Source organism: Aplysia californica, unplaced genomic scaffold (assembly GCF_000002075.1).
Source record: "Aplysia californica isolate F4 #8 unplaced genomic scaffold, AplCal3.0 scaffold00116, whole genome shotgun sequence".
NCBI classification, from domain to species: domain Eukaryota; kingdom Metazoa; phylum Mollusca; class Gastropoda; order Aplysiida; family Aplysiidae; genus Aplysia; species Aplysia californica.
In genome coordinates this window covers 688,256-714,758 of record NW_004797386.1, presented here as the reverse complement: position 1 = coordinate 714,758, position 26,503 = coordinate 688,256, and the positions used below count along the sequence as shown (strand labels likewise).

Sequence of the window (26,503 nt, the reverse complement as noted above, 5' to 3'; positions counted from 1 at the left end):
GGAGAGAGAGAGAGAGAGAGAGAGAGAGAGAGAGAGAGAGAGAGAGACTGCAATGTTCTGCACCCACAGGGTAATGTGGGGAGACAAACAGGATATATAGGCATGTTTCAGTTTAGTTTTTAGTTTTAGTAAGACTTTTACGGCACTTGCAACACAATAAGGTCATATAAGTGCCGAAGATTAGAGGTGCTACAAGAGAGTAATAAACACAAAAAGAAGGAGGGGAGATAGAGACACAAGAGCACCCGCCAACCACCCACCAGTTTAGTTTGAGGACCAGATTGACAGCATTCCTGCAACACAAATAGCTCGTATTATAAGTTAAGTTTTAGTATTCGTAAAAGTCTTACGGCATTTGCAACACAATAAGGGCATGTAAGTGCCGAAGACTAGAGGTGTTACAAGAGAGTAACAAACACAGAAAAGAATGATAAATCAGGACGATAGATGTTTGATAGGAAAGAAGGAGCAAACCACACCGGAGCACCCGCCAACCATCAACGTATTATAATAAGAGCCGAAGAATAGAGGTGCTACAAGAGATTGTTTTTTTGTTTAATAACCGTTTTACAGCACTTGCAGGTCACATCATAAAAGTGCCGCAGAATAGAGAGGTGTTACAAATGAGTTACAAAGGCCAAAAAGGAAGAGAGATAAGGACAATTGAAGTATAATAATAATGTTTGATAAGAAAGAAGGAGAAAACCACGTCAAAGCTCCCGCCACCCAACCACTATTGTCTGTTTGTCTGGCTTCTGTGCCGAACATAACGACGGCCCCTGTGATTGTCATTTTGTGCATAATGTGCTCCTGTGTGTCAAATTTGGTGTACGGGTGTAAATGTATTCAAAAGAATTTATTGTTGTGTGCATGATGAAGCATGCCCTTGTCACTGGGCAAGCTGTTGAAATGTTATCTCGGTGTAAAGCTCCCAGGGCTACCAGGAAGTGGGAGCTATAGAAGAGGCAATCTTTATCTCATGTACTGCCTTTGGAATGGAGGAAAACCATGACGAGAGTAATGCGGAAGGGGGGGGGGGGGCAGCAGTAAGAGGTAGCTGTACTGTTCTCTTGAACGATTACGTTATCAAAGAATTCATGCTGGGGTTCAACGTTTTTAAAAAAATTAAAATTTGATTTCAGTTAAAAGGTAACGATATGATATATATGTCTATCTTAGTTTGGAAGGAACACCTCTAAATAGTACGTGTCTCCTTTTTTTCGTTTGGTGGCAATACTTGATTTAGTTAAATACTAGGTTTTCAATATGAATGGCAGTATGCATGCGCTTCACGACTCGATTATTAGTACCGTAGCAGACCATAGAACAGGCAGGACTTGGGAAGATAAGAATCAAGGCTAGTAAAGACTTTCCTAAATATAGTGGCTACGAATGTGTCACTGTGAGTGTGAACATGGCGAAATGGTACAGTAGGTTAAACTCCCCTGTGAACACTATTAAAATGTAAGTTATTTATGAGCTGTTGAAATGTGGTCGCTTTTAAGCACAAGGGGGCTATCCCGAAAAATGCTGCTTTGAGAAAATCGAAGGTTAAGTTTTTGTCCCTTGTTCAGCTTCTTTAAAAGACAAGGAGAGTTTTCTCTAAAACCAAACAAATAAACACACCAATGAAACCAAACTTCTCCTATGGGTAGGGCAATGCCCACTTTTGGTGTAGGTCAAGATTTCTGGAAACCCCCGAAATCTGGGTTCAGCCCGCTTGTCCCTTAAAGCGACCATGTTATCTCGGAGTTGAACATCCATCTACAAAAGGACCGAGCCAAAAGGAAAATTCGTGTAAAGTAAAGTGCCTTTCCCGTGGACACAACGTCGGACCGAGCTGAAGCTCGAACCCCCGAACTCACAATCTCACGATTACGGGTTCGGTGGCCTAACCACTAGACCACATGACGGGTTAGTGTGCTTGTATCTTCGGGCTTTCTATTGTCTTTTTTTAAATAAGAGTTTTACCGCACTTGCAACACAACAAGGTCATGTAAGTGCCAGAGATTAGAGGTGTTACAAGAGAGTAACAAACACAAAAAAGGAGGAGGAGAGATCAAGACGATAGATGTTTGGTTTGGAAAGAAGGAGCAAACCACACCAGAGCACCCACCAATCACCCACTTTCTATTGTCTCTATGCCAAAATAACAAAAGTACACACTACACTACCCCCCCCCCCCCCCCCCCCCCCCCGCCAACACCATGCTCCCTCTATCAAAATCTGGCGTGCTCATTTCGCAATGACAATCCACGTTAACAGTGAGACGATAAAACATGTCGGGGCGACGAAGTTAGTCGGCCAACAGGGCCTAGGGCTAGTAGCATCTCACTTCCTTCTTCAGTTTAGTTTTAGTGTAAGAGTTTTACGGCACTTGCAACACAATAAGGTCATACGAGCGCCAGAAAATTAGAGGTGTTACAAGAGAGTAACGAACATAAAAAAGAAGGAGGAGAGAAAAGGACGATAGATGTTTGTTTTTGTTTGTTTTAGTAAGTTTTACGGCATTTGTAACACAATAAGGTCATATATAAGTGCCGAAGATTAGAGGTGTTACAAGATTGTAAGAAACACAAAAAAGAAGGAGGAGAGATCAGGACAATAGATGTTCGATAGGAAAGAAGGAGCAAACCACACCAGAGCACCTGCCAACAACCCACATCTCGCTTCCTTCATCGACACGGGGCAGATTCATTTCATCATGACAATCCATGTTCCCCGTGAATCTATAAAGTAACATGTCACGGTCACCTCCTAGCTGGCTCATTGTTTGAAATTTTTTTTTTAATCTCGAATAACTGAAAGTTGAGTCATCAAAAGATTCTGAACATCTGGCCAAACAGATCAATATATTATAGTAACACTTTAATGCTGAGAGACAGTTTAGTTTTAGAAAGAGTTTTACGGCACTTGCAACACAATAAGGTCATATATGTGCCGAAGATTAAAGGTGTTACAAGAGATTAACAAAACAAAAAAAAAAAAAAAAGGAGGGATCAGGACGACAGAGATGTTTGACAGGAAAGAAGGAGCAAACCACACCAGAGCACCCGCCAACTACCCACTGTGAACACCAACACTGGCCTAACTACAGTGGTGAGTGAGTGTGCATCCCTCCTCCTCCTCCTCTCTCGTTAATCTTGTCAAAACAACTGCCCGATTTTGAAAAAAGCTCAACGCTGTTGGGTGATTGGCAGGTGCTCTGGTGTGGTATGCTTAGAACTTCTTTCCTACCAAACATCTTTAAGTCTTTATCTCCCCTTCTCCTTTTTTGCGTTTGTTACTCTCTTGTAACACCTCTAATCTCCGGCACTTATATGACCTTATTGTGTTGCAAGTGCCGTAAAAAGCTTACTAAAAAAGCACAACACTGAGGTGTAAGCTCTGTTCACACCCTCTCTTCAAGAGCCACCTTCTTAAACAGTCTTGTTTTGTAAGTATTTTACGGCGCTCGCAACTGCATTATAAGGTCATATTGAGCACACGGGTCACATTAAATATTTTCAGTCGGTAGGAAATTTTGAAATTTGCCCGGGAGGCGGCCGAAGCCTACCCTTATCGACTCTAGACCACCAAGGGATCTCTAACGAGCGCAACTTCCACACGGAACCTCCGAAGCTTTTCGCCCTTGTCCAAGAAGGCTAAGTGTAGAGCTTTCCTACCAGAAGATCAGGGGTGAGGCTGAAACACAGTAAGAAGGAACAAGGAGTAGCAGTAGAAAGGCTGCAGATAGAGTCAGGAGCCAAGAGGAGGGGGCAAAGGAGGTGAGGTGTGGGAGCAGAAAGTGGAGACGAAAGTAGACGACAGAACATTGCTTGAGAGCAGGAAAGGAGGGAAGAAACTTTTTCCGTTGCTACCCGGTTTCGAACCCGGGACCTTTGAATGAGAGGCGAACACTTTAACCTCAAAGCCACGAGAGTGTTTGTGTGTGTGTGTGTGTGTGTGATCATTATTTTTTAAACACTTTTTGGTCACTTGGAACAATAATGCGCCGGTGAAAATTATCCGTATTCTGCGCCACGCCCATGAAGTCCGTTGTGGTCGCTCTCCTGGGTGGGTGACCAGATAGGGTATTTTTTTGTACTGCTGGCTGTGTGACTGGAAAGTGCTAACTTTACCCCCCCCCCCCCCCCCCCCACTTTGGAAAATTCAGTCAGCAGCAACATCCATCTAATAACAACCAAAGCTTACTTCCACAGAAGGGCGTTGCTGTTAGGTGGACACCAATGAATATTTGGTCACTTTTTAAAAGCACTAGTACAGTTGGCTATCCCGAAAAATGTTGTTTTGAGAAAATCAAAGGTAAAGTTTTTGCCCCTTGTTCGGTTTCTTTAAAAGACAAAGGAGAGTTTTCTCTATTTTATCCAAACAAATATACACACCAATGAAACCAATCTATTCCTAAAGGCAGGTTGGGAATGCTCACTTTTGGTGCAGGTCAAGATTTCTCGAAACACCCAAAATCTGGGTTAGCCCGCTTGTCCTTAAAAGCAATCATATGCAGATTGTACAATTTACAATTCATAAATTAGGGATGCCACTCAACTTTTTTGGAAATTGGAAAAATAGCTGAGAATCCACGCGCCACAGTCTCGCTAACATATGAATATCAATTTGAAACCCAAAGGGTGTACATAGTGAACTATAGATTCCATCTCGATTTCAATAACGGAATAGCGAATCAGGAACAAAATACCGGAAATACCAGAAAAAAAAAAGAAAAGTGGCATCCCTGAGAAATCAATCTGAGAAAAATAATTTACTCACTCATAGCCAGCAGGTAGACCACAAGGTACGTCCTCTGGAACACGGCGAATGCCGGGTCTGTTGAGCCGGGAAGAGCCGTGCGCGTCCATATGTACAAGATGGCACATATGACAGTGAGCACGTAGAACCCTCCGAGAAAAATATCCATTATGTCAGCTCAAGTTATCCACAAAGTCTAAACAACCGAGGTTTGTACACGCGGAGTCGGTGTCTTATGTGTCCTTTGTGACAACTGAAAAGGAACAATATAAATATAAATAATAATATCTTAATAATAATATAAAAAACATATTAAAAATTACATTGAGAAGAGTAAGTATTTTCACAAAAATAACAGGTGAGGCAGCGTGGTGAAATCAGGCGCTTGTCAAAATGCAGAAATCTGAGGAACAGGCATTTTCCCGCCAGGTTGGACAGTCTTATCTTATATCAAATTTTTATTTTTGGCTCTACCTCTTTTAAATTTTATGTCCATATAAAAACACATTTCCATGTGAATTTTACTGAAAACATTGTAATTGATTAAAGGCCCATATGCTGGGAAAGGGGAGATGGGTTGGGGCAGGTGAATGACAAATAAATTCTTTAAAATAGGAATCTGTTACAATCCTATTTTCATTATTAAATTTTTTTTTTAAATCATCATGATACTGCCATACTCTCGTAATGACGGGCAGCCCTGGATTCTATGCAACCAAGTCATTTGGCAATGTTCTTTCTGTAAATTTAGACGGTTTCTAGACTTACATTAAATTACACAAAGCATAAATCATAATACAACAAACTTTAGTTATAATAGTATAAAAGTTTTACGGCACTTGCAACACAATAAGGTCATTATAAGTATAAGTCTTGTGCCGAAGATTAGAGGTGTTACAAGAGAGTAACAAACACGAAAAGGTGACGAGGAGAGAGAAAGACGATAGTTTTTTATAGGAAAGAAGAAAGCAAACCACACAAGAGTACTGCCAACTAGCCACTTACAACAAACTATGTTTAGATAAAGCCTTTTAGTTTGGTTTTAATGAAAATGGGCAATCACTATCGCGGTACTAAGCTAGCATTAGTTAACAGAATTGCCAACCCCCCATATTCAGTTTGCTTATTTTTCAGGCTAGGAAATCATGATTTTGCTTAATTTATTTTGAAAATGAAACGCTGATTCTGAGAATCACCTGAACAAAGGCCTGAACGCAAACAAAATCCTATCATCGAACGCGAATTAATTTCCAATTCCGATACTTGATGGAGAAAAAACAAGAGAACTTTGAAATTGCTCGCGTATTCTCAACTCCCTATGAGTACTCGAACTATGTGGAACCGGGCAACATCGACAAATTCCTGGCCTTTCACAAGGAGAGTAGGGTTCGACAGCAGGTTTCGAGCAAATGGCGATCATACAACCGGAAAATCAAAAGATGCGTATTAATTGTTTTGACGCATGTCATATTTTTACTTGTATTGCTGACAGTTTTGCAGACTACAATACTCAATTGCTTACAGGTCGGCAAGTCTGTTAATAGTAGGCTAGTTTTACAAATTTTATTAGTCTACCACATGTCACACACATAGTCACATCACAGCGAACAAACAGTAGCAGCAAAACAAATTTTTAAGTCCTGAAAATGGTTCTTTATGAACTTTGTAATACTTTTTAAAGCAAGTGGCTATTCTCTGGTGTCACGTCGTTCAGTAGATCGATGGCTATTCTCTGGCGACACGTATAGTTGCACACGTCGCTTCTCCACAGCTTTCCATCTCCCCTGTCGGCATGTCAGCTATGGCCTTACGAAAACACTCATCAGGGTCGGCATTTCTTCAGAACCAGAACGCGATATCATAGGTGGACACGCAGCCACTACTCAATGAAAGCTCCAGTGACGGAAGGAGGAGGAATTTCTGTGTCACAGGTGACCGCACCAGAAACGCCAGCAACCCTCAGTCACAGCCAGAACTTGTACACTGAACTCAGTGGCAACAATAATGGCCATAACGTGGCGACAGGGGACATGGAAAGCAGTGGAGAAGCGACAGGATGCAATTATACCTGACACAGAAAAATAGCCATAAAAAAATCTATTGACCAGTGTGACGCCATAGAATAGCCACTTTTATCATTAAAAAATGTAGGCCTACACATGATAGCAGTGAAATCTATCATAATAACCAAAAGACTTCAAGCCACTGATTTTGCAATGTGTATGGAGACTGTCTGAAATCTAAACAGAACAGTCTTTCTTGTGGGTGGTTGATGGACACATGGAATGGAAATGTCCTAGATCTACTTTTTGGGAGGACTTCCGTAACGAGCGACCACTATGAGACAGAAGTAGAATAGAGGGTTAGGGTTAGGACTCTTTTATATTGTGTTTGCTGGGGTGGTCGCTCGTTGTGGAAGCCCGAGATCATCTACTTTTTTCCGTGGTGTCTGTCAGTAGGCCTACTTTATTAAAACTGTTGAGACTCAGTCTTTCGCTACTAGACCTAGATCTAGCCTAGATTTAATTCTACTAACTGACCACATAAGTAGATCTCAGTGGAGCTACTAATTGTGTTCCAGTGGCAAGTGAGGGTGCTTCTTTTTGCTCAATCTACTCAAACATATCTCTCTATTCTTGTCCCCAGTTTTTATTTTTCTGGGAGAGTAACCAGTCATTCACTGATTCTGTCCAATCGGCCGCTGACAGCGGCTTTGAGTTTTTCTGCTGACTCCATTCGACCGCTGTGAGCGGCTCAATGAAATCCGAAACAAATGTGCACTTTTTAACATAGTAGTTCCTTCTTTTTAAGTTGTCGAAAAGAAGTAGAACTTGTTTACAAACTAAAAACTGACCTCAATCTCTGAGCGCCAATATCAATCGAAACGACGCGAAATTCTTGCAAAAATCGTTGTTTTGTTGTCACTATATGTAGGCTAGATCTAAAGGTAAAAAACATGTAGCCTGGTGTAATAAAAAGTAAAAAGGCTCTTCAAAGAAAGCTATTCGACGAAATTTGTGAATTTCTTGCATAAATGTGTGCTAGGGTGATATCGCTACAATTTTGTGTTTTCCTCTATGGATTATATTTAAGGACTTGTAGGGCTGAGAAAAAGCGGTAGCCTTTTCGTCGCTTTTTCGGTAGTTCCCACCCCGCAATTGTTATTCACGGGTTTTGGCCCCAAGAGTAGGGGGGTTTCAGGGGGCTTATTCCCCTGACCTTCTAATAAAAATACGGTGAGGGGTTTCAGGGGCCCCCCCTGATTTTAGCATAATTTAATGTTTTGCAGTTTTTAGGTTGGATATCTTAGCTCGCCGCGCATCAAACGTCAGACGTAAATCTAGGCTCAAATAAGGGGGATGTGGGAACTACCGAAAAAGTACCACCTTTTCTAACTTCAAAGTCCAAATTTTCGAAGACGTGTTGCGCAATTTTTTTTCCTCATTCATTTTTGTTTGAGGGAAAATACAATATGAACAGCTTATAGATCTAGACCTAGATCATTAAAATGGTAAACAGATTCCTCTATTCTGATTCCCATCAGTTTGATGACAATAGGCCTACATTTAGAGTAACTTCTAGAGCTTCACAGTAGTGCATATATAGAGATAGATGCACCCCAGGTCCAGGGCTTGAAATAGACCACGGCACCGCGGCAATTTGCCTTGGTGCCTTTGCAATTTGCCGCAATGCCCTTAAAATCACAGGGTCAACCGCGGCAATTTTTGCCGTGCCCTTGTTTTTAATTTTTTTTAATGTGACGCCATGAAAATAAATCAATATAATTTGTCCTGTGCTGTCACTTGTGGAAAAAAAAGAAAAGAAAGTTATACAATTGTACAAGCGTCTTGTCGGGTTCGCCATCGTGACCGGTCATTGAACCTACATCACAAGATACGGCATCGTGTGAGCACCGGTTGTTGGGGTCACCAAAGTTCATTCAAAGTCTGAACGCCGCGAATTATGGGACTCCGGAATAGGGGGAAATTATTGATTTTTTTTTATTTCTAAGATACACGTGAGGAAAGGGGGGGGGGGGGGGGGGGGGGTATAAAGACATCCTGTCAGAGTTGTCTGAAATCTCATCAAAACTTCAGACACTGCTCAGCTTGACAGTTGTCAAGGCTAGTGCAAACACACTCACACCAATGATAACCAAACCTCAGTATGCCAGTCCTTTTCTATATTGTGTGTGCCAAACATATTTTCAATATTCTGATCCAGTCATTAAGTCATATATGACATGCTGATTGTTTAGGTCTTTTTTATACAACACATATATATATTTTTAAAACTTGTTTTCACTTATCATAGTCATAACCTCATTAACTGTTTAACAACTGTTTTAAATTATTCATTCTTTTTTTTCCGTACAAGTTCATAAGTTGTTTTCACTCCTCATTTTCTTACACATGCAAGTTCAAAATTTGTTTTCATTTTATCACTACACCGCCTGAAAACCACTCTGTTTGAATCTCATTAATAAAATGATCAATGTCTTACCTAATTGGTCAAATCATTCACTATTTTCTATTGTGCCCTATTTCCAACAGTCATACACATAAATGCATTTTAATCCAATCAATGAGGGGTAGTCATAAAGGCATTTATGTCAGATGCAATCGTGATCGTCTGATTTAAAACTGTGACTTTTAGTGCTTTTGTTTTGATGTGATTTTACTGTGATTTAGATTCTAGAATCTACTTACTTTTCATTCATAATTTTACAAATTTTATAATGTTCCAATAACTTTATACTTTTGTAGAGAGTAAGAATAAATTGAATTGTTATAAACGCTGTGATGCATGACCCAGTATTACCAACTTTAAATCAACAAAATGATCCCCTGTGAATTTTGCCTTGGTGCCCTGGCAAATTGCCTCGATGCCCTCTCTAATTTTTAGGCCATACCTAGGCAATTTTTGCCTGCCCTCTTGAACACCTAATTCAAGCCCTGCAGGTCTAAAACTGTTCAAGAGGGAAAAATAATTCTGTCCAGAGCCTGAAAAAATCAGGGATGGAATCAGTTAAATTATCAATTATAAATGCCATGCAAACAACATGTCATGCCTACCTAAGTCTAACTACAGATTATTGACACAGTCAGGAGGCTGAAGAAAGCCTCTACAGTAACACTAACAGTACAGACTACAGACAGAGCTACAAAACCACACTAAATAACTAACAATTGCAGCCTGAAATACTGACTGAGGCTGGGGGGGTGGGGGTGAAGGGGGGGGGGGGGGAGATTATATTTCAAGAAACCGGGCCTAGTTCGCGCACAACACATTCTGAAGAAGCGAAATTTATAGCAATAATACAGCACAAGTACAGGACTGGCCTAGATTCTAGATGATCTATTGTTACTCCTGATTTGATTTTGTCACGATTCGGATTTGTGTACTCGGGGTTTCAATGCCAACTCGTCAACTGCTCTTATTTTGATCTAGATTTAGATCTAGAAACACTTATACACCACAACCAAAGTGTACCTTATGAAGTGGAGGAACAGGGAGCAGGGGAAGCAAATCGAGTTCCCGATCACATCCACTCACACACTTACACTACAAGAAATTATAACTCATGCTCGCGTCCCGAGCAGTTGACAGAGAGGATCTCGTCAAAGGCGTTGACGACATAAATACCAACTGAGAAGCGGAAGTTGATAGCCGCACAAAGACCGTCGTTCAAGAAAGCATTCGCAGTTTTATCGATTTTTTAAATTAAATTACTCTCGTCTATCCGGCGCACGAAAAAAGAAAGCATAGAAAATAAAATAAGTCACAGTACAAACATTTTCATACTTATTACGTAGAGTTAATTGATAGTCATGAGAAGAACTTATAAATTTTATTTAAAACAACATTTTCCTTATCACAAATTATAATAATAAGGTATTAATAACAACAACTAGATCTAGATCTAGATCTAGATCTATAATAATATTATTTATATTGATAATAGTAGGCATAATCAGGATGATAATAATAATAATAATAATAATAGATCTAGAGAATCTAGATGTGCCCTCGACGGCGGGCCGATTTATAGGCCTAACCATAGATGTACACTAAAGTTTAAAAAGGAGGTAACTCTATGACTCATGAGCCTTATTGATGTTGTACCAGAGGTTGTAGAAATCTAGATCTAGATCTAGATCTAGATCTAGATCTATAATCTAGATCTAGATCTAGATCTAGATTCTAGATCTATTCTACCGATCGAAAATTTGAAGAGCACAGGAGAAAAACATCTGCAGTCACAAACTGGAAATTGTGAGGGTGCCAATTTTAAAAATGTGTGGACTCGTAACTTCATAGCCGTTTAACTGGTGGTTTATTTTTAAGAATTGATGAATATGAAATCTATTGACCGGCGCGATGCCATAGATGATTAATTAGCCACTTGTAGACTTGTATAATTAAAACTTGTAGGCCTACACATGATATCACCGAAATTCATCATAATAATTAACCAACAGTTGAACAGAAATACAATTTTGAGTCACAAGTGTTCAAAATTGATACTGTCACGATTTTCCCTTTGTGACTACCGTCGTTTTTCCCCTCTGTATCATGTAATGCTACTTTGAGCATCGATCTGAACTCGACTCAGGTGATCGGGTAAGACATGTTTATTTTCGTGACCGGATAAGGAAGAATTAGCGCCAACAAACAGCAGGGTTGCCAGTTGCCACTCTCTATTTTGACACAAACCCAGATCCGGCCAAATTTGGGTCAAAATAAACCCAGATTTCAGTCCACAAACCCAGATACATAGCTTATATAAGGAAAAAAAAGGCTTGAGATACTCCAACATTGAAAATAACATTGCTAACAGCGTGTGCAGTACGCCATATTTTAATGACAACACAATATGTAATGTAGCCTACGACTACTTAAAAAAAAAATCTTAGCCTATTATGCCTTGTGTCCTAGCCTAATTTGGCTTGTATTGGCTCTGATGGAGCCAAGAACCCAGATTTACTCAAATTTCCCTTGTACCTTCCCAGAACCCAGGACCCAAGTTGAAATACCCAGATCTGGGTTCAAAAACCCAGGAGTGGCAACCCTGCCAAACAGACTTATTACTATTAGTGGGCAGATTTTATACGAGTTGACTGCCAACCTGATTTTGCCTATTAGTACACTCTACATCCCCATTTAAAAATAATAAAAGGTGATATTATGTTTACCCACAAGATGGACGTATTTGACATTTTTATACTTTTATCAGTTAATCAATATTGTGATACCAAGTGAGTCAAACATTCAAAGCTCCGTGCACACTTGATTGTTATTAACAGCAAAAGAGACCTTTCACTCAACTCAACCTATAATAATGCAAACTTAACATTTGAAACTCGCAATACATGTACATGTATAGATCTAATAGTAGTAATAGATCCCCTGCAAAGAGTCGGCGCTAATAAGGTCTACTGTCTACTTCACAAATTTCAAAATCACTGCATTTTAAACATTGAATACCACAATAATAGCACAATCCCATGCAAACCTTGAGGTAGGACTTGAAAACAGATTTAGCCACCTCGTATAACACAATGTAATTAACTATGTTGTTCGTATCCAATACACAATTTATAGAATGTTCATAGAATGTCCATGAGACTTTGGACTTCTGGTAGGCGCTTCTGAATGTCAATTCTCTGGTTTGAAAACAATGTTTATAATGTTTCGGTTAATTTGTTTAGTTCGTTTTCCACAGTAGACGTAGTATTGGTGTATCATCAATTAGACAAACAGAGGGATAATGATCTCATGATCAATTGTTCTTCTAAGAACATTAACTTAGTGTCATTATTGCAGAGAGGTGTGAGTATCAAGGTGTTAGCGGTCGCTGCAATGTTGCGTTTGTGTGATTGTTATTGCCCGGCGTCCTTGGAGCCATGGTTTTGGGCTCACTGAGAGTGAGAGTAGGTGGGTTTGGGAACCCGGCCTGCGATCGCGGAGAGTATCCTTCTCGATCGCTTGTTTGGCTTAATCTGGGTTTCGGGTGATGATGATTTTTTTTTTTTTAGTTGTACCCTGTTCCTTCTCACTACGTTGCCATTATCTTTCCTGGCGAGATAGCTCATTGGCTCTTTCAGTTGTTTTTCTACCTTTGCTCTTTTCCAAAGATTTGTATCCGGATCGAGGGTTGTCACCCGTTGACCGACATACAGAGGTGGAAGGTCTTTAGCAGTTCTATCATGATGGTGTTTTTGAACATTTTGTCTTTTAGTGAGTTCTTCATTTACCTCGTCTCTTTGTTTAGACTTATATTGAATCTTTGAAGGTAGAGTGTCTTTCACTTTTCTGTTAAACATGATTTCAGCTGGACTGTTCATTTTGTTGCTGATGGGTGTTGTTCTTAGGCGTAAGAGTGTGAGTTGTAAATCTTCTTGACACTCATGAGCTTTCTTCACGTTGACTTTCACTGTTTGTATTTGTCTCTCAATAAATCCATTTGATTTTGGATATCTTGGTGATGACGTGATATGGTTGATGTTCCACCGACAAGTGAAGTCGTTAAAGGCTGTTCCTGTGAAATGAGGTCCATTATCGGATCTGATAATTTCAGGTATTCCGAACATAGCACAATACTTCTTGAATATTTCTGCAACGTTTTTTGCAGAGCATGGTGTTGGAAGTTCTTCCACTATAGGAAATTTTGAGTAGTAGTCTGCTATAATCAAATATTAAGCTTTGTTGAAAGTGAAAATGTCGGAGCCAATAGTACACCATTGTCGTGGTGGAATATCCGTTTGGATAAGGGTTTCCGGCTGTTGTCTGGAAGCATGTTTTTGGCAATTTTCACTTTTCTGACACATTTGTTCAATGTCTTTATTCATGTTAGGCCAAAAGACGTCAGACTTTGCTCTCAGAATTGTTTTATGAAGTCCTATATGACTTGTGTGCAGGTTACGAAGGATTTCTGGTCTTTGGTTTTCTGGAATTAGGGTTCTTTCTCCTTTGAATACCAGTCCATTGTCAATTGAAAGTTCATCCCTCATGGACCAATAAGGTCGGATATTCGAAAGAACTTCTTTGATTGTCTCAGGCCATCCTTGATAAATAATTTCCTTCAAACTGTTGATGATAGGGTCTCTTGCTGAGTGCTGTCTGAGTTCAGTTTGCCTGTGTTCTGTGAATTTGGTTGTGTCAATCTGAATGTCAGGTAACAATGAATCTGTTTTTGATCCGTTTGGTAATCTGCTGAGGGTATCAGCTAGTCCGACTTTCTGTACCTGGGATATACTTTGTCTGGTCGTCATATCCTTGCATTTCCAAAAGCAATGCTTGCAGTCTTGCTGGTGCTGATGAGAGCGGTTTCTTTGTGATCATTTCGAGAGGTTTGTGATCGGAGAGTAGGGTGAAGGGTCAACCGTTGAGGTAAGTGTGGAACCTTTTCACTCGAAATCGGGTTGCTAACATTTCTCTCTCAATGTTGGCCAGTTTTGTTTCTCCAGAAGTTAGAGATTTGCTTGCATAAGTGATTGGGGGTAGTGTTTCAGAATATCTATATTCTGCTTTCACTGGTTGTAGAATGACAGCACCAAGTCCTCTCAGACTTGCGTCAACCATCAGATGTTGGTGCTTCCATGTCATAGTATTTTAGACTTGCTTCTTTTGATATTATGGTTTTCATGTCGTTGAATATGTAGCCTATTCATAATCTTCAGACCACTCGAAAGTTGTGTTCTGTTGGAGTAACTTTCTCAGGGGTTCTGATTTTGCAGACAAGTTGTTGATGAATGGTGAGAGATAGTTTATTGCACCCATGAACTGTTCTTTCTTGTTTGTTGGGGTAAGCATTGCATGAATGTATTCAACTTTTTAAGGATCTGGCTTCACTCCTGTTGTGAATATCATTTTTTAAAAAATGATTTCTTTCTGTTAGATCAGACATTTCTGTCTGTTGAACAAAAGACCATTTTTCTTAGCTTCGTTCATAAGCTATATGAGGTTGTAATCGTGTTCCTTTTCTGTTTTGCCATAGACTACGATATCGTCATGGATACTGACTGTTCCAGGGCAGTTCTCAATGATCTGGTCGATCTTCTGCTCAAAGATGTCTTGGCTGACGTTGAGTCCAAAGGGTAGTCTTTGATAACAATACCTTCCTATGGGCGTACGGAATGTTGTCAAGAGTTGACTATCTTCATCAAGCTCTACACTCCAAAATCCCTTCATAGCATCCGGCTTAGAGGAGAATTGAGATCTATGAAAGTTGTGGGTTATTTCTTCCAATGTGTTTGTCTTGTGAGGACAGCGTTTGAGGTTGTTAAGATGTTTTGGAACTAGACAGACTCGTATGTATCCGTTTGTTTTTTTGACTGTGGTGATGCTGCTGCACCAGTCAGAGTGTTCCGTGGCTTTCCTTATGATTCCTTGGGCTTCCATTCTATCCAACTCTTGCTTGAGTTTTTCTTTTGTGTGTATGGAGTATTTCCGTGGAGCATCAATCTTGGGTTCTGTATCATCCTTCAAATAAAGCTTTGCTTTTCCTTGTAATTTTCCGATGCGATCAAACTGATCTGGGAACGCTTGCTTGAGGTCACTGTTGTCTTTGTTGATGGGTGGTGCTACAGTGATGTTGTTGATGCTCACAATCTTCAATTGCTTGCAAAGTTTGAGACCTGCTATTGCCGCACGGTCGTCATCAACGATGTAGAATTGTGCAGGTACCCAATCACTATCCTTTGTACTTCATCGTCATTTCAATTTTTCCAAGACATTTGATGCTGGTGCCATTATAGGCTGTCAGTCTGATGTGCTTTGCATTGTCTTGGAATTCCTGGAAGGGTAGACCTGTTACCTTGTCTACTTGATCATTGAAAACGTTTTTTAATAAGCGAAGGGGCAAGGTGTTCCCCGCTGCTCCGGTGTCAATCTTAAATTTGATGTTTCTGCATGGGCCGCCTTGATTTGGGGCTTGAAAGGATATTCCTGCAAAGGCTTCACTGCTTGACATAGCGCCAATGGTGATGGTATCGTATGCAAGGTCACTGTCATCTGTTTCCCCTTCGTGTCCATTGCCTACCGTGTATACTCTCTTGAACTGATGCTTTTTGTTTTGACTATTGTTCGATTTCTTTGAGTCGATTTGCTTTTTGACGCAGAACTTGGCCCAATGACCCTGTTTGCGACAATAATTACAGATAGTTATAGATTAGAAGTGCTGGCCGGACAATGCTGCTTGCCTTTGGGGTGATCTTTGCCACAACATTTGCATGTTGATTGTGTTTGTTTATAAGAAGTAGATAGTAATAGTAGATCTGGATTTGGATTTAGATCTAGATCTATATCTAGATTCTAGGTCTAGCTTTAGAGAAAGCGTCCACTTTCTGGGCTTCATGTGTTTTTTCAGCCATGTTTCTTGCTGTCGCTTCATACTTTCTTCCTTCTGAGATAGATCTAGATTCTAGATCTAGATCTAGATGTCATTTCGACGGTTAGAGTTTCGTCCTGGTTTAGGAGCCATTTTTTGAAGTTTTTGTTAGGTGTTGAGGCTAGATCTAGAGCCCCTGCAGGGCATACCGAATACCGTCACCTTAGTGTTTTGTGATGACTATTTCCGGAAGTGAACTTTTGTATTACCATAACTTCGGCTCTTTCAAAAACATCGACCCAAAATTTCGTTTCGTTGAGAGGCCAGCCTTTCCTGTAGGTGTGGGGTGAAGTTTTTAGTCAGATAGTGTATAAAGATGACCCCTAACCGAGACATGTACCCCATACCATCACACCCAAATTGAAGCACAACTAGGCGTTTGAAAAGAGGAAAGAAGCAAAGACGAACTCCTTTTGTACAGTGGGCCTTAGACAGAACTAAAGTTTATTGACATACTAAAAAGAACAACCCTCAGAACAGACTCACATACATCTTACTTACACATAGGTACATGAAAGTTTTATTTTACTCTTCCACACTACTCATATGAACATCTTACTCACACACAGGTACATGAATGCTCCATTACTCTTCCTCACTTATCACAACAAACTCACATGTACATCTTACTCACACTCTGGGCACACAAACGTAAACTTATTTAATTCACTCTTTGTCATTTCCCTCAATACAGCACTCTGTCGACCACAACACCCCTTATGGTACCACAACTCACACACCACCCATCCATCTTTCTCACCCCCCCCCCCCCCCCCCCCCCCCCACAACAAGAACATGCATTCGGGTCTCTCATACAACTCTCATCCACAGAACTGTCATCGTCATACTCTAATCCCACCTCCTTTTCATCCTCTTCTTCTGTCTCCTCCTCACTCTCTCCTTTTCTTTAACATCTTTGCCTGTACTTTCCTCTTCCAAGTTCCTTCCCTTACTCCCACTTTCACCTACCCAAACTACCTTCTCCTCCTCACACTTCCTCGTCTTCTTTCCCTGTTTCTTCTTCTTCCCTGCTCTCTGCTTCTCCAACTTTGCTAACCCTTTCTCCTCTTCTCTCTTCTTTTTCTCTTCTTCCTTCTCCACCCTTTTTCTCTCTCTTCCTCTCTTCCACTCCTTCCTTCTTCTAGCTTTCTTGCCTCCTCCCACTCTTTGTACCTAGCCCCTGACACGTACTTGGGGACCTGAGCTCGCTTTTGACCTGATAATTTAAAATTCCAGCCCGATGGAAGCGGCAGGTTGTCAAATGAGGGGGCTGGTATCTACTGGTTGTACAGTTTGAGGTACTTTTTGTAGGCCCCATCATTCTCATTCGGTTTGATATTAGATCTATGCCACTGGCGACGGCGGACCCAGTACATGTCCGCTGCCGTCCATCCAGTGGCAATAATATGATCAATGAGGCTGTCCAGAACAAAAGCATCATCCTCCTCTGGTCTCTACGCCTGCTCAGGACGACAATAGTCATGGTCCTGATCGTCCACAGGACCCTGAGCTGGTGTTGAGACCATAGGTAGCTGAAACTCTGCTATATTGTCCATGAAGTCCTCGGGTTCAATCCTAGAAAATTCCAGACCTGAGTTGGAGAAGCCAAGACCAAGGTCAGTTGACCACTCACAACAGGGGACAGTCGGGGAAGGGCCAGCAAGGTCTACAGCTGAAAAAGAAGCAGAAGGGGCAGAAACAACATCATCTTCACACGTAACATCATCAGCACACACAACAGACGGAGGAACATCATCTTCACACGTAACATCATCAGCACACACAACAGACGGAGGAACATCATCTTCACACGTAACATCATCAGCACACACAACAGACGGAGGAACATCATCTTCACACGTAACATCATCAGCACACACAACAGACGGAGGAACATCATCTTCACACGTAACATCATCAGCACACACAACAGACGGAGGAACATCATCTTCACACGTAACATCATCAGCACACACAACAGACGGAGGAACATCATCTTCACACGTAACATCATCAGCACACACAACAGACGGAGGAACATCATCTTCACACGTAACATCATCAGCACACACAACAGACGGAGGAACATCATCTTCACACGTAACATCATCAGCACACACAACAGACGGAGGAACATCATCTTCACACACAACATCAACACACACAACAGACGGAGGAACATCATCTTCACACACAACATCAACAGCACACACAACAGACGGAGGAACATCATCTTCACACGTAACATCATCAGCACACACAACAGACGGAGGAACATCATCTTCACACGTAACATCATCAGCACACACAACAGACGGAGGAACATCATCTTCACACACAACATCAACAGCACACACAACAGATGGAGGAACAACATCATCAGCACACACAACATCATCTTTAAAAAAAAATTATAGTAGAGGGTTTTACGGTGCTCGCAACTGCATAAGGTCATATGAGCGCCAAGGGGTGGATGTCAACAGAGAAGTCTTTACAGGGAATCAGACTTACTCTGCTCACCTCTCTAGCTTCATTAGCATAAGGTCTGCTTCGACTATCAAGGCACCCCAAAAATAGCATGTCACAAGAGAGTGACAAACATACAAAAGAAGTAGAGGAAAATGACAATAGTAAGGAACAGGAAAGAAAAAGCAGCAGTTCCCTGTTGTAGATCAGGCTCAGTTATGAGCGTGACATGAATCAGCCCATTTACAATTGTACTATGCTTGAACGAGAAATGTCCCCCCCTTCGGAATGGCCTAAAGACACTACAGTCAGTGGCACTGCCCCGGGGGGCTACAACATCATCAGCACACACAACATCATCAGCACACAATAGACGGAGGAACAACATCATCAGCACACACGACATCATCAGCACACACAATAGACGGAGGAACAACAACATCAGCACACACAACATCATCAGCACACACGACATCAGCACACACAACATCATCAGCACACAATAGACGGAGGAACAACATCATTAGCACACACAACATCATCAGCACACAATAGACGGAGGAACAACATCATCAGCACACACATCATCAGCACACACAACAGAACGAGGAACAACATCATCTTCACCAGGGTTGGTGATTTTTTTTGATTTTTTAAATAAAAATTTAAAAAGTCGATTTTTAAAATTTAAATCAAGATTTTTAAAATGTTAATCGGATTTTTTTTTTTTTTTTTAAATATCGACACAGTTTGGGATTTTTGGTTGTTAAAAGTATGTTCTTTTAGTGTGAAATGCATTGTCTTTATTTTAACTAATGATTAATTTAAGCAACCGCAAAAGAAAGCCTTAATCTGCTATATATATCAGTGAATTATGGCTACAGACAAAAAATGAAGAAAATGTCAGTCTAAAAGGAAGGGGGGGGGGGGTAATATGCATAGATAAACTTGCATTTTATTACAGTGTGTGTGTGTGTGTGCGCGCGTGCGCTTGTGTTTGTCTAAAAAGGAAAAGAAAATGTTAATTTCAATAATGAAAAAAAAAGTAAATTGAATACTGTATTATTTTACAGTGACAGGGGGAAAGCAGACTTTTAAGCATGACTATATTAGTCTACTAAACCTTATATCTGTTTTATAAAACCAAGGAAAGGAATTTTGAATGTTTAAAGATGTAAAAACAGAATAAATTTTTTTAAAGTGATTTAAATCACTGAGTTTTATTTTTTAAATCAAGTTGATTTAAATTTTTTAAAATCTACTGATTTAAATCAACCCAACCCTGATTTCAATTATGAAAAAAAAGTCAATTGAATACTGTATTATTTTACAGTGACAGGGGGGAAAGCAGACTTTTAAGTATGATTATATTAGTCTACTAAACCTTATCTGTTTATTAAAACCAAGGAAAGGAATTCTGAATGTTCAAATATGTAAAAACTGAATACATTTTTTAAAAAGTGATTTAAATCACTGATTTTTATTTTAAAAATCAAGTTGATTAAAATATTTAAAAAATCAACTGATTTAAATCAACCCAGCTCTGATTTCAATTATGGAAAAAATAGTAAATTGAATACAGTAGGCTATCATTTTACAGTGAAAGGAGGGAAAGCAGACTTTTAAGCATGAATATATTAGTCTACTAAACCTTTTATCTGTTTTATGAAACCAAAGAAAGGAATTCTGAATGTTGAAATATGTAAAAACTGAATAAAAATAATTCCCAAAAAAAAAGTGATTTAAATCACTGATTTGTATTTAAAAAATCAAGTTGATTTAAATTTTTAAAAATCAACTGATTTAAATCAACCCAACCCTGATCTTCACACACAGCATCATCAGCACACACAGCAGTAACAGATGGAGGAACCTCATCACAACTTGTGGAGACAGGGGCTGCTGGCTTCTCGTAGACCTTGCTGATCTCACACTTCGAAAAGTCAGGGGCATTCGGGTCCCATGGAGACAGCCCACTTTTCCTGAATGCCTTCACCAGCACTGCCTCTCTGCCTTCCCCATATGCCCGTGTCCAAACGTCCTTGAACACGGACATAAAGGTCCTCGGGTAGATTCCTCCCACTCGGGCGATGTTCCTGTGGTCGTGCAGCCCCTTTCTCCACTCCTCCTTCAGGACTCCATAAAAGAGCAGGTCCAGGGGCTGAACGAGGTGTGACGCATGTGCAGGGAGCAGGTAGTAGACAATACCATGCTCCTTGCACAGGTCGTGAACCTCCAGGCTGGTGTGCCCGTCACAGAAAAGAACGATGGGCCGAGGAAGGTCAGCCACAGCTGGTATGAAGGTTTCCGCCAGCCACGTCCGGAACACCGTGGTGTTAATCCAGCCGTTGGATGTCTGGACGCTTGAAGCCTCCGGGAAATCTTCCCAGGGCTTGAAGGTCCAGCGCTGACCGGGAAAGATGACTGTGGGGGCCAAGAGGCGACCACTGGCAGAGGCACAGCTGAGGACAGTGATCTGCCGCTTGTTGTCACTGCCAATGAGGTAAGGGTGATGGTTGCCCTCGTCTGTCACAATGACCTGCCAAGAGGAGTGGAGGGGGAAGCCAGTCTCGTCGGCGTTGAAGACGCACCGGGGGTCGATGGTCTTGATGTCCACCCCATCTTCGGACAGATTCCTCTCCACCTCCTCGAACCATGCCCGGATCTTTTCCTGCGTCACCCTCGCCCTGTGGTCGCCAAGAACCATGGCTTTTTTCTGTCGGAGCTTCGGATGGCGCTCGAAGAAAGCGCGCACCCCGCTTCTCCCCGGCAGGTTGTCTGTGAAAGTTATGGATAATATCGTTACTAGTCTCTCGATAGTAATGAACCAAGCATTCTGTTAATTAACAACAATCACAAAAAATCTGTTTGTCCTGACATTTGTGATCTTGAACTTGTTCAAATGATACGATGGAATTGATTAGGCAAAGGCTTACAGGACCTTCGACCCCACAGCCACGCAGGCAGTTTATTTTTGTAGAAGTTTTATAGCCCCATCGACACCATAAAAATCATTAAGGAGATTTTTAAAATTTAAATCGGATTTTTTTTATTTTAAAAAAAAATGTCGACACAGTTTGGGATTTTTGGTGGCTAAAAGTAAGCTGTTTTAGTGCAAAATGCATTGTCTTTATTTTAACTAATGACTAATTTAAGCAACTGCAATTTTAGAAAGCCTTAATCTGCTATGCAGTGAATTATAGCTACAGACAAAAAATGAAGAAAATGTCAGTCTAAATGGAGGGGGGGGATGCATAGAGATAAACTTGCATTTTATTACAGTGTGTGTGTGCGCGCGCGCTTGTGTTTGTCTAAAAAGAAAAAGAAAATGCTAATTTCAATTATGAAAAAAAAAGTAAATTGAATACAGTATTATATTACTACTTACAGTGACAAGGGGGAAAGCAGACTTTTAAGCATGATTATTTTAGTCTACTAAACCTTATATCTGTTTTATAAAACCAAGGAAAGGAATTCTGAATGTTTAAAGATGTAAAAACAGAATACATTTTTAAAAGTGATTTAAATCACTGAGTTTTATTTTTAAAATCAAGTTGATTTAAATTTAAAAAATCAACTGATTTAAATCGACCCGACCCTGTTTTTCAATTATGAAAAAAAAGTAAATTGAGAACTGTATTATTTTACAGTGACAGGGGGGAAAGCAGACTTTTAAGCATGATTATATTAGTCTACTAAACCTTATATTATTGTTTAATAAAACCAAGGAAAGGAATTCTGAATGTTTAAATATGTAAAAACTGAATACATTTTTTTGAAAAGTGATTTAAATCACTGATTTTTATTTTAAAAATCAAGTTGATTAAAATTTAAAAAATCAACTGATTTAAATCAACCCAGCTCTGATTTCAAGTATGGAAAAAAAAGTAAATTGAATACTGTATTATTTTACAGTGAAAGGGGGGAAAGCAGACTTTTAAGCATGAATATATTAGTCTACTAAACCTTATATCTGTTTTATGAAACCAAGGAAAGGAATTTTGAATGTTGAAATGTGTAAAAACTGAATAAAAATAATTTTTTTAAAAAGTGATTTAAATCACTGATTTTTATTTTAAAAAATCAAGTTGATTTAAATTTAAAAAATCAACTGATTTAAATCAACCCAACCTTGTTAAGGAGGCGGGCTTTGACCTACTTGTCAGGGCCAACCCAGGCTGTTAGGGACGCAACGTCCCAGCAAAAAAAAACACAAGAAAAATCCGTCCCATGTGGGCATCGAACCCTCCTCCTCTGCGGGAAATAGCGAAGCGCCAAGCAATTGTGCTACAGACGCAGGCAGCTTTATGATGAAGACTAGGTAAAAAGTACAAAGTAAAAACCTTTGAATAATGTTGTTCTGCTCTCACTGTTGAGGATTCTCTGCACAACAAGGCTGAGATCCGCAATGATCCTCCCCACGCCACGCCTAGCTGAAACTGTCAGCCACTCCTCCAACTTGTTTTCTTCCTCCGTCGTGAGGATGGTCTTGGACTTTGGGTGACAGGATACTTGTCTTTCACCTTAAGGTAAGATCAGATAAAACAAACTCTATTCATCCACAAAGGACATTTTTGGTGACTATACATGTACCAGAACAGCTACATTGTAACAATTATGCACAAGTGTCACAGAATCATACTTTACTGTGATACATGATAAACAGACAATGTGCTCTTACTCTTACAGGTGCAACTGTGAACACCCTCTCTCACTATAAGTTTCGCTCTCGTTCACTTTCTTTTTCCTCCTTGTCTCCTTCCTCTCAGTATCCTTCCTTCCCTTCTTTTCAACACATTTCAAGTGTGGATAGTCTAGATGTAGATTCTAGATCTAGTCTGGTGATTCTGAAATTTGTTGAGGTTACCTGTGTAACCTTTCTGCGAATGCGTTGAGTATCGCGTCTGGGCTCTCTTTCTGTTGTTGAGTGAATGAGGAGCTAATGGCGTTGTACATTTTCAGGCCTTCATTATCTAGATCTAGATTTCTAGATCTAGTGCTTCGAGGATATATGGGACCAGTGCATTGTCTTTTAGACCCGTTGTTTCCGAATACAGGTTAGAATCTAATGCGTTGTCGCCATAGGGCCTAAGCTGAATTCTTCGCGTTTGTCTTTAGATCCGGGGAAGCACATGGCTGGTGCCTTACTTTGCCTTTCGATACGTGTGTTGTGCCTGTGCCATTGTGCATTGTATCGAGGCTCCGGTCTAGATCTAGATCTAGATTCTAGATCTATTTACTTTATAATAAACTAGTTCAATGCTTACCGTTAATAATGATACTTTACCACCCGCTGTCACCATGTAATGCTACTTTGAGCATCGATTTGAACTCGACTCAGGTGACTGGTGATCGGGTAAGACATGTTTGTTTTCGTGACCGGACCGGATGCCGGATAAAAGAAAGACGCGCCAAACAGACTTATTAGTGGGCAGATTTTATACGAGTTGACTGCCAATCTGCCAACCTGATTTTGCCAATTAGTACCAGAGAGTATTTAATTATACTGTTAGTACACTCTACACCGTAGTCTTCATTTGCAATTAGATCCACATCGGACCTACATCGGGCATTTTGTCGTCGGGCCGATGGCAGCTGCCGCCCTGAGAACGCCTTGGGGTCGTCGTCCGACAACAATTTGATGTCTATACACATAAGTCTATTAATAAGTGTAGAATTCTGTGTGTCTGTTGGGGAGAGTGGGGAGAAGTGGATCGCCGTGGGAGGATTGTAAAAAAATAAAAATCCCAAAAATGAAATAAAGGACAAAATGCTTTATATCCATCAAAAAGACATTTATTGTGTTTAAAAAACAGTTATAAGCGGTACAACAGACATAGAATGAAAATGGTTTTATAGGGTGCTGAAGTCAACATATACAAGTGGGGAGAGTGGGTTATGGGTGGGCGGGGAGAAGTTGCATATGAAACTGTTCTTCGCAGCACCAATTCGGTGCAAGCTAAATATCTGATCCAAGTTTCCGCGAGCCTATCTAGCCTACTACACTTACTAGCTAGTAGTAGTAGAGTCTACGCCTCTACGGTAACTCAATGAAGAATGGGTATCGAAACTGACTGTTGTCTCCCTCTATTGTGTATTAAGTCCTGGTGCTGCATGAAGTTATTAGAATTAAATCTTCTCAGATTGTGAGCATAGTGAGATGTAGATTTAAGTATCATTTCACTTTATTGCAGCTTTTATGCGGTTTCATCTAGAAACAGTTGTAAATATCGATAGGTGTAGATTACGGGATATCCCGCAGATTCTAATTGACTTTCTCTAGAAATCTTAATAGTTAATAGTAGCTACTAAGCCTATTGTCCATTTAGATCTAGCTCACTTTCCAATTACGCACCACCTAGTGTGCAATCCACGCTACGCCACTGCCTTGCAGTGTGCTTTTGCTCTCTGTGCTCACAATGTGCACAACCAAACCAAACGTTTCAAAGTGAATACATGTAACGAGGTTTACAGTACACCGGCAGGAGGGGGGGGGGGGGGGGGGGGGGGGGGGGGAGGCTCTCGTGGCCAAGAGGTTTCAGGTGTTCACCTCTCATTCAAAGATCCCGGGTTCGAATCCGGGTAGGGACCGAAAAATTTTCTTCTCTGAAATTGTCTCCTTTCACTTCCGTTCCTGCTCTCAAGCAATGTTCTGCTTTCGTCTCCTCTTTCTGTCCCCCCCCCCCCCCCACCTCCTTTGCCCCTTCCTCTGGGCTCATGACTATTTCTGCAGTCTTTCTACTGCTATTCCTTGGCTCCTTCTTACCGTTATCTTTCTGCCACACTACTGATCTTCCGGTACGAAAAATCTACGCCTAGCCTTCTTAGACAAGGGCGAAAAATCTGTGTGTACGTTAAAGATCCCTTGGTGGTCTAAAATCGATACGTCTAAAAATTGTCTTAAATGGTTAAATGTTCTGTCCTTCTCAAGGTCAGGATGAAAACATTTTTGCACCGTACAGCAAATGCACAGCACCGTCCCAAATTTGTACATGAAAAAATAGTCGCTTTTGAGGACAAGCCTAGTGCCTAGTGGGCTAACCCAAATTTCGGTGGTTTTCAGAAATCTTGACCTACGCCAAAAGTGGACATTGCCCTACCTATAGGAGAAGTTTGGTTTCATTGGTGTGTATATTTGTTTGGTTATAGAGAAAACTCTCCTTGTCTTTTAAAGAATCTGAATAAAGATCCAAAAACTTTAATTTCGATTTTCTAAAAGCTGCATTTATCGGGTTAGCCCCCTTGTTCTTAAAAGCGGCCAAATATAGCTGGAACTATTTAAATTTAGTACCGCATTGAGTCGGCATGTCAGACAAGCGGATTGTAATGTTGCACTGACGTTGGTCCGACGTCAATTAGGCCCTACCGTTCAGTCGTGGTCGATTTGCTGCCGATAGTCAACCTCTAGTCGTATTCCGATGGTTAGCCGACAAAGCGGCCACTGGCCACTGCTATCAAAATGACGCTGGTTAAAGGTTAGATGCAGTAGATTAAAGGGACATAATTTAATACGTTCCTATTCTTGTTTGAAATTTTCGTGAATTATTTCCCGTTTACTTCAGTTTTATTCTTATCATAATTACATTGTATTTGTAATGAGCAAATCCCAGTGACTGCGATTGGGAATTGTGGTATACTGGTTTTATTCAATGCTTACGGTATGTGTTAAGCGTTGTAGGCCTATTGTTTCGGATTCTAGATCTACCTAAACTTGATCTGTTTGGGACAGCGTCAGTGGCGTGGTTTCACTTTGGTTCTATGTTTCTACAGACTACTATAAATCAGCTCGTTAACATTATCATTATGTACGTAAGAATTTTTAGTGGAAGGGGACCATGTTACCAAGGGCTCTACGTGTGTTTCTCTCTCTCTCTCTCTCTCTCTCTCTCTCTCTCT

The 26,503-nt window shown here is 40.5% G+C and overlaps 2 protein-coding genes across 2 annotated transcripts in view; both read right to left on the bottom strand.

Annotated features, from left to right (window-relative positions):
• LOC101848510 (molybdate-anion transporter) overlaps positions 1-10,393 on the bottom strand; it is a gene marked incomplete in the record, with an annotated part of 61,184 nt that extends 50,791 nt beyond the window's left edge. Inside the window, 2 exon segments of the mRNA XM_013081115.2 lie at positions 4,771-5,002; positions 10,243-10,393. Coding sequence (XP_012936569.1) covers positions 4,771-4,918 — 148 coding nt within the window.
• A 4,313-nt stretch (positions 10,394-14,706) lies between these two features.
• On the bottom strand, positions 14,707-24,088 carry LOC101848282. Its single transcript, XM_035969097.1, has 4 exons — positions 22,951-24,088; positions 20,407-21,385; positions 17,600-17,716; positions 14,707-15,457 (listed from the first exon to the last, which is right to left on the bottom strand). The coding sequence occupies exons 2-4, from the start codon at positions 21,312-21,314 to the stop codon at positions 14,707-14,709; spliced, it is 1,776 nt and encodes a 591-aa protein (XP_035824990.1). The 5' UTR covers positions 21,315-21,385; positions 22,951-24,088.
• Positions 24,089-26,503: the final 2,415 nt, after the last annotated feature.

Coding starts and splice junctions, on each gene's coding strand:
- LOC101848282 (XM_035969097.1), bottom strand. CDS start 21,314: ATGGTTCTTGGCGACCACAGGGCGAGGGTGACGCAGGAAAAGATCCGG. Junction 17,717..20,406: donor GGTTGGGTTGATTTAAATCA/GTTGATTTTTAA, acceptor GGAATTTTCTAG/GATTGAACCCGAGGACTTCA. Junction 15,458..17,599: donor TATTGTCGTCCTGAGCAGGC/GTAGAGACCAGA, acceptor ATGACGATGAAG/TACAAAGGATAGTGATTGGG.